The following is an 8,378-nucleotide window of genomic DNA, read 5'->3' as shown; positions in this document are numbered from 1 at the left end:
TTATAGCAGCATCGACGTAGGGGTTGAGGCTTAGGAGATCGGATGTAAATATTTGCTTCCTGCATTTAAGGACCACCTTAATATACATATAATAAAATTGTCACAGACCGATGTCTGTACATTGTAGATATTAAAGAAAAATTAATATCCTTCTTTATGGGCGCTGTAACTGCTTAAGCGATTTGGCCGGGTCTTTATTAGAGCAACAGAAGCCAAATCAACAGTTTTTAGAATTTTTATCTCTCTGTGTGTATGTTTGTAAGCGCATCAATCGAAAACGATTGCTTAGCATCGAATGCAGTTTTCACCGATGTATTGCGTGAGGTATAACTTAAAACATAGAAGAAAAAGAATTAGAGAGTTGCCACCTATTTAAAATTTGCAGTTTAGGTAAATGGCTGGTAAAGAAGGCTTACAACCGGTAAATTTTTGTAGAAGATTGCCACCTGTTTGAAAATTTTAATTAAATTTAATTAATAAGATAAATTAAATATTGCAATATGGCTGTCAAAAGAAAGAGGTTTAGGAAAGTTTACTGCCGAAAATATTTTTGAGTTAGATTGCCACCTGTTTAAAAATGTTTATTAATTTAATTTGATAAAATAAATAAAATATTACCTTATTGGTGTTAAACTAAAGAGGTTTACGAAAGTTTAATATCGAACATATTTTTGAAGCGGGTTGCCACCTATTTGAAAATTTTAATCAGTTAAATTCGTAAGACAAGGTAAATATTGAATTAGTACACATTTGTCCTTTTTAAATACCTTCGAAGATATACTGACTACCGCCCGCATTTATAAAAAATAAAGAATGCTTCATAATTAAATCGAATTGAAAATCTCCCTTCATAAAGCTCTTTAAATCTATTTTTTTGTTGAATGTTGCCATAGAACTTTTTTTGGGAGCGCGTAAGAACACAAAAATACTTTTAAGGCGCAGTGAAGCACGCCGGGTATTTGCTAGTTTACCTAATCAAGTTTTCATTTTCACTAAATATAACAAAAGGATTTAGGGATACTAAAATTATGTATTTTGGAATGAATCTCTTTGTCAAATTTATGTTTCAAATTTAAATTGTGCCAACTACAGTGTCATTTACAAAAATTAAATTTTCGACCCATCCTAATATACATAATGTATGTATGTCTATCGCGGGCTGAATCATGTTCGCTTCTAGGCAAACTTATACATGAACAATCAATTAAGTAGTTAAAAAGTTACGAAAGGCGTTTTCAAAAAGTTTCATACTTAGTACTTTTGATTGTCTAAATAATGCTAAGCATGAGTCGCCTTTGCTTAAAAATTACAGACACAGTGAACACAAGAACATTAATTAAATTATTAAAACTTTATTCCAAGATCGATATAGAAAACTAAATTCAACCAATCCATTCAATGGCGCGCCCAATCAACTCCAAATGCCTATTTAAGCGAACTTGAAGCGCAGCGCAACATCAAACCGTTAGAAAATCTTCGTGCAAACGTTTTACAAAATTTGCTCCAAAGCCGAATAACTGCAATGTTAGTCAAAGAGTTCCAACAAGGCGCTTCGCCACGCTATTCTCACGCCGATCCAGCGCGTATTGGCAATCTTTTTGCCGCACAAGTCGCCGCTTTCAAGGCCACAGGACAAATTCCCTTCAACATAAGATATCCACCTCCTCTGCATTTAGTCAATCAGCTTTTGGGCTACATCTACTGCTGCTTTGTCATTTCGCAAACACTTTGCTTGGGTGTGCTCTACTTGAAGTGCTCTTACGATATGTTACTCGGCGGCACATTGGAAGAGATTACCGATGCACTCACTATGACAATAATCTTTTGGTTTAGCGTTTATGCTGCTTGCTATTGGTTGTTACGTTCGCGTCGCTTAATGACATTCTTGCAGTATATTAATCAACATTATTGGCATCACTCGCTGCCTGGCCTGAGCTTTGTTAGCTGGCATCACTCATTTGTGCTGGCCAAGCGTTTGACAATTGTTTGGACAAGTGTGTGTGTGGCCGGTACGGTGTTGTATGGATTGGCGCCGCTGGTGATGGGTGTACGCTTGCTGCCATTGAATACTTGGTATCCCTTCGATCCATTGGTACGTGTTAGTGGTTTTTATGGATTTTTTTTTTTAACTTGAAAAATTTTATTTTTGTTCTCAGCAACCTTACATCTATCAGCTGCTTTATGTGCAGCAGTTGTTGGCGCAGATAATAATGGGTGCCACATTTGGCAATGGTTCTGCTTTGTTTGTCTCATTGGTTATGCTCATGTGCGGCCAGTTTGATGTGCTCTATTGCAGCCTGAAGAATTTGAGTTACTATGGGCGTTTATGTGCTGGATACGAAAGTGAAAAATTGCGGTATGTGAAAGAAAAATAAATTTAAGTGAATGAAAAAATATAAATTTACTACAAAAGGAAGGCGTGTCGCATACTTTCACTCGGAGATAGAACTGTTCATTGTGAGTGCCCTGTTCAAGTGAGTGTTAGAAGAGACACCTATTCATAACCGAGAGAGGAGCTAAGTAGTTTCAAGTAATTGCAATGTGCGAGAATTTTATGACAATTCAAAGCAGACACACATTTTCCGAAAGTATACATATTCAGTATTAAAGAACTCGATGGATTTACAAAAGTTAGCTCATATTTTTATTTTAAGACCTACTAAAGTTTTCATGTCCCGGCCCAAGTAGTTTTCGAAAAAATGGTTAATTTAAGGGTTAAGACATATATAGTAAAATTTCATGGGAAATATTTTCGTAGAACATTTTAACCCATTAGCTCCTGCCTGTAAAGGTCGTTGTAACCCTAACTTCAAGAAAACCCGCAAAAAGCAAATTTGGAAATTCGTTAGAGGATTGATATATTCTAGAAAATTATTCTCCAGAAAATTTTACTAGGAGTCTTATCAGGAAAAAGCTTCATGCCACCAATGTAAAAGTCTCTAAAAATTAAAGTAAAAAATCTACAAAAAAGGGGGTNCCTCATCCTCATTAAGGCAGCTTCTGCAGAGAGTGCTCGTTGGTTTTTGTCATCACTGAAGCATTGGTGCTTACGGGGATATTCGAAATTGCTTTTCAAAGGTGTTTTGGCACGTGTAGTATGCTGCCAGAGATTTCTTAGTTCTCTTCTGCACATTCCTTCTCCAGGAGAGACTTAAGGCAGTTTCACTCAATTTCGGCAGAAAAATTAAGGTACTTTTGTTTTTTTAGTAAGCAGTACTAGCAGAGTCACGTCCGTCCTGGTTAACGGTAATATGTATGTATAAGTACATATTATTCTGAATTCTAGTAGACGGTACTAAAATTTAGCCAGAAATTAACTTAACCTAGCTAATACCTCGGGGCTATGGCGAAGGTTAGACGCCTCCCGGCACTGCGCATCAAGCGACTGTTGAGGTCTACTCCAACGGCTGCGCTAATCGTGGAAAACCAGTGCTGGCAAATCCGAAGGAAAGTTCACGGCAATAGGGGAGCTCTAACGGACAACCTATAGACCTCTCCAACACTTGAATATCGAAATAGACGAAGTATGATCAGGCAAAGTTATGTGCCAAAACAGCGAAACTAACAATAGTTGGTTTTTATTAAGCCTACCAAGGAAGAATTGCAGAGTTGCTGCCGGTTTCTTTAAGGGGAATATCAAATGATCTTAAATTTATACAGAACTTGTTCTAAAATAGTCGTGAACAAGTTCGGAAACGGTCCTGAAATAGCTCCGAAATGGTCTTGAAATAGTCCAGAACAGATCCCGAAATGCTCCCGAACTAGACCCGAAATCGTCCTGAAAAGGCCCCGAAAAAAGTCGTGAACTTGTCCAGAAATAAATTAGAACAAGTCTTGAAATAGTCCTAAACTAGCGCCGAAATGAACTTGCACAAGTCCCAAAATGATGCCCAACAACTCGCGAAAAGATTGAGAACTGCGTCCAAAATATAGCTCAAATAACCAAGAACTAGTCCCAAAACGATCCTGAACACCTCCTGAAACGGTACCGAAATGATTTCGAACTAGTCAGAACTGGGCCAGAAAAGGTTCCGAAATGACCCCGAACTAGCCCCAAACTAGCCGTGAGCTAGTCCTCATCCTGGAATAGCCATGAAATGGGCCAGAACTGTGCTGCGTTAGCGCAAATATTACCCATACCGAGAGCTAAGATGTTTACACATGCAAAAGATTTTTGAAACTACTTGTTATAGTCAAAATCTTTGCTGAATAGTTTTCTTACAAACTAATTTTCCGTTCTTTTCAGCAATGAACAAGCGGCATTACCAACAAATCAAGACGACGAACTTAATCAGTATATTTACTGCAACGAACACTTAACCGATCTCTCAGCACTTCAACACTTACACACCCAACAACCAACGGCAACTTTGCCCGAAGCTGTACGCTCAGCCGTCGTGCAGTGTGTTCAACTTCATCGCTTTATATTGGATGCCTGCAAGGAGTTGGAAGAACTTTTTAATCCTTATTGCCTCGTTAAGTCGCTACAAGTAACATTTCAGTTGTGTTTGTTGGTTTTCGTTGGCGTTGCAGTAAGTTGAGTTGTTAAAAAACATAAATGCAATTTCGCAGCATAAACTTTCATATTCGACTTTATGTAAACTATCTNGCAGTTGTGTTTGTTGGTTTTCGTTGGCGTTGCAGTAAGTTGAGTTGTTAAAAAATATATGCAATTTCGCAGCATAAACTTTCATATTCGACTTTATGTAAACTATCTCGATTTGCTCAGGGCGAACGTTCAATGGTGCGCATTCTGAATTTGGCTCAATATTTGACCTTAACATTCGTCGAGTTGCTAATGTTTACTTACTTTGGTGAACTATTGCGTGGGCATAGCGTACGTTGTGGTGAAGCTTTTTGGCGTTCACAATGGTGGACTCACACCGGTGCTATACGTCAGGATATTCTAATCCTATTGGTGAATAGCAAGCGTGCGGTACGGCTAACAGCAGGCAAATTTTATGCGATGGATATTGAACGTTTGCGGTCGGTGAGTGTGGTGAACAATTCGTCTTAGTAAGTTTGATTATTATGTACGAATATTTGTATGGTTTTTAGGTTGTTACTCAAGCCTTCTCATTTCTCACACTGCTACAAAAGTTAGCGGCCAAAAATCCAAAGTAAGCTCTGCGGAAAGTGATTTTAATGCAAATAAAGGCAAATTGAATACACGAAATTTTTTACATATATGAAGATTGTTCAAATCTATTGAGAAAATGCGGGCGGGGTTCATTAGAATAAAACTTCTAAGTTTGGAGTATAACAACGGTGGACAAACAACCACACCTCTCGAAAGTGCAAGGGTGGAATCCTTGAGCCGAGGCTTACTGCCTCTTTTTGATCTTTAGTTTAGAAAAGAAGACCCAGATCTTGGCAACTCTACAAAAATGCCTTAAAAACTTTCAAGACTTATGCCCGAATAGCTGAAAGGAAATATTGGAAACACTTCTGCGGCAACATTGAGTAAACCTCTGAGGGCAACCGATTACGGAAGGTCCTATCAAAAATTCAAGTTACCCCAAATTATATCAAAAAGTCTAACGGTGAACGGACCTCATCCTGCAACGAAATGTCAAATGTTCCCATGAGCACCCACTTCTCTGAATGCATTGTAGAATCTAAGCCAGATGCATTAAGTGAAACGATTCGGTAGAGAGTATCGTGCAACCAGAAAATCTCACGCGGTCGACTTTATCTGCCCATTACTTAACAACGTTCCCAATCCCTGGAAACAGCGTTACACGAAATTGTGTGCAAAATTGAAAAAGGATTTTCATTTAAAGAATTTATCTTAGAATTTCTTCCTTGACATAGATCGGCTTTTTAAGAATATTCCTCGAGATGTCGTCGTGTGGTAACTTTTTTAAGTGGGAGTGTAACGGTCACTGGCGCAACTCACATATATGGTGCCTTCTGGAGAGAAAAACCATCTCTCTACCTATGCAACGAGAGGTACCCTTCAAGTAAGAGTTCTCCCCCACTCTGGAACATCATGGTAAATTCAATTCTTCTGCGACTGCAGAATACGTGCCGTCTCGTCATAGTTTATGCTGACGACATTTCGCTCACATTAACAGGCAAGCACCTCCAAACGCTAAGCTAAGGCTCTTGCAAAGCGCTCTCTGTGTCGTTAATAGCTCATCGAGGGAGAGTGAACTCAAGTTCAATGCACTGCATGTCCACGGCGACCCATACTTTTCTATACGATCACTGTATGTTGGGCGGCTCTAGAATACCTTTCGGGATTGTCGGTAGTTTCAATCCGATTGTATTTTTTGTAGGCGCTGCTTAAAAATAAATTGACTCGAAACCATATTTACTGACTTTTCGCGATTTGGTCGGGAGTTTTACGAAATTTGTTGGAGTTTGTTAGAATAATTCGGTACTTACCTATTTCTTCGGCATTGATAAAAACAAGAATTCGAGGCCATTCGTTTGATGCAGGACTTTTCGGGATTAACGCTGATAATTCGTTTTGTTTTGTTTTAACGCTTTTAGATTTTTGAGAATTTTTCGAGATTTATATGAGTTTTTTTTTTATTTTTTTTTGATATTTCGGGATTGTTTCGTGTTTCAGTAAGCACTTGTCGGAAATAACCGATAAGTTTTGGTTTTTCTTCCTAGGCGTTGCTGAAAGTGATGTGATTCGAATTTTTTTCTCTCTTGTTCGAGATTTTAAAATCTATGCGAAGTTTTTCGACATTGATTAAAAATGAAATCAGTCGTAATTTTTTTAATTTTTGCTCGGGATTTCTACTGGGATGCATCCAAATTATTTTTTATGTTTTTATTGGTAATTTTCGGTATGGACCGATAAATTTTGGTTTACGCATTCATGATGAATCGTATAATTCGTGATTTTTCCCGATTTATTGAGATTTTCTCGGGATTCCTACGAATTGTTTTTGACATATTTTTGGATATTTCGGAAAAATTTTGTCATACCAGAAACGTTTGGTTTTACTTTAGTAAAATTTCTAGCTGTTCAAATATCGTACACTGGATACTTGGCGTGAAATCTGAAAATAAATAATGTCCTTAAGCAAAGTTTTGAATCGTTTTCTTTAATTTATTTTCATTACTTTGTTTAATTCAGTGCAAAAAAAAAGTGAACAACAACATTTTATATGTGTGAATTTTTTGTGCTTATCAACGTGATGAGCTAACAAGGCACATAACAACTATGCAGGCAAAACAAAGAAAATCTAAACAAAAGAAAAAAAATTTTCAAACTTTATTGCACGCATTTGAAATAAAAATAAAAGTGACATTTGTGATAGAACGCGAAATTCTCTTTTCTCTTAACAATTGTGAACAAGAAAGTATGTAATCGAATAAAAGCCACTTAAAGGCAAATCCAGTAAAAAAAAGGTGTGTATGAAAGGAGCAACAATAACAGTTGTAACAAAACAACAATGAAACTCAAATGCCACTTAAGTACATACATACATATGTATGTATGTATGTATGTGAGTTGTACATAGCTTCCTAGTCGCATGAGTAAAGTATTCACGTGGATATTTTTGTAAGCCTGGCGGTCATAAAAAACTTTTCAACTCATTTAGGCTTTTCATTTTAGATTTGTCGGAAATTTGCGGGCTGATAATAAATTGCTACTTGTAAACACGGCGCTGAAGTCTATATGCATGTATACGCATACATATACTCGTACTTACGTATGTACTTACATATATGTACGTATGTCAGTTGGAATTGAGGCGACAAATGTGTGGATTTGGTAAAAGTTTTTTCTCAAAAATTCCCACTGCGGGCATACAAGGGTGTTCCCAAAATGCATGTGGAAAAGCAAAGTCGGAATTTTAATGCGCTCACGTCCTTTGTTTGTTTTATACCGAAAAAATTATACCCCTGTTTTTTCCATGTATTTTATATGGGGAATAACATGTTTTCGTAGAAATTGTATAGAATTCTTGAAAGTCAATATTTTGTAATCGAAAAACCATCTTTTTCTTCAGGAGACTGTCAATAATAGTAACCAATTGTTTATTTTAAAATTTTTTAATACTAACAAATTTTTAAAGTTCCCCCAAAAAAATTTGTTAGTATTTAAAAATGGTAAAGCAAACAATTGGGTATTATTATTGAAAGTCTTCTGACGAAAAACAGATTTTCTGATCGAAAAATATCGAATTTTAAGAATTCTTAACTCTTTAAAATATAATAAAAAACAGGAATAAATTTTTTTTCGGTATAGAAAAATCCTAGGGGGTGAGGGCATTAAAATTCCGACTTTACTTTTTTACATGCATTTTTGGACCACCCTAGATAATGTACATATATATGTACATACAAATGTATGCCAGTGTATGGCAATGGAAAGACAAATGCGAACAGTTGTAAGACATTTAAAACACACA

General features: G+C 36.7%; 1 protein-coding gene across 1 annotated transcript; it reads left to right on the top strand.

Moving 5' to 3' along the window:
- Window positions 1-1,522: 1,522 nt before the first annotated feature.
- Window positions 1,523-5,120, top strand: Or85e (Odorant receptor 85e; the record flags this gene model as incomplete). The annotated part of the gene is made up of 5 exons (XM_017628226.1): window positions 1,523-2,092; window positions 2,157-2,356; window positions 4,247-4,532; window positions 4,730-4,990; window positions 5,059-5,120. Coding segments are annotated over exons 1-5 (1,379 nt in total), but the record flags the coding sequence as incomplete, so codon positions are not given.
- Window positions 5,121-8,378: the final 3,258 nt, after the last annotated feature.

Source organism: Rhagoletis zephyria, unplaced genomic scaffold (genome assembly GCF_001687245.7).
Source record: "Rhagoletis zephyria isolate East Lansing unplaced genomic scaffold, Rhagoletis_zephyria_1.1 Rzeph_scaffold_05822, whole genome shotgun sequence".
Taxonomy (NCBI): domain Eukaryota; kingdom Metazoa; phylum Arthropoda; class Insecta; order Diptera; family Tephritidae; genus Rhagoletis; species Rhagoletis zephyria.
This window is presented reverse-complemented; position numbering and strand designations above follow the sequence as displayed.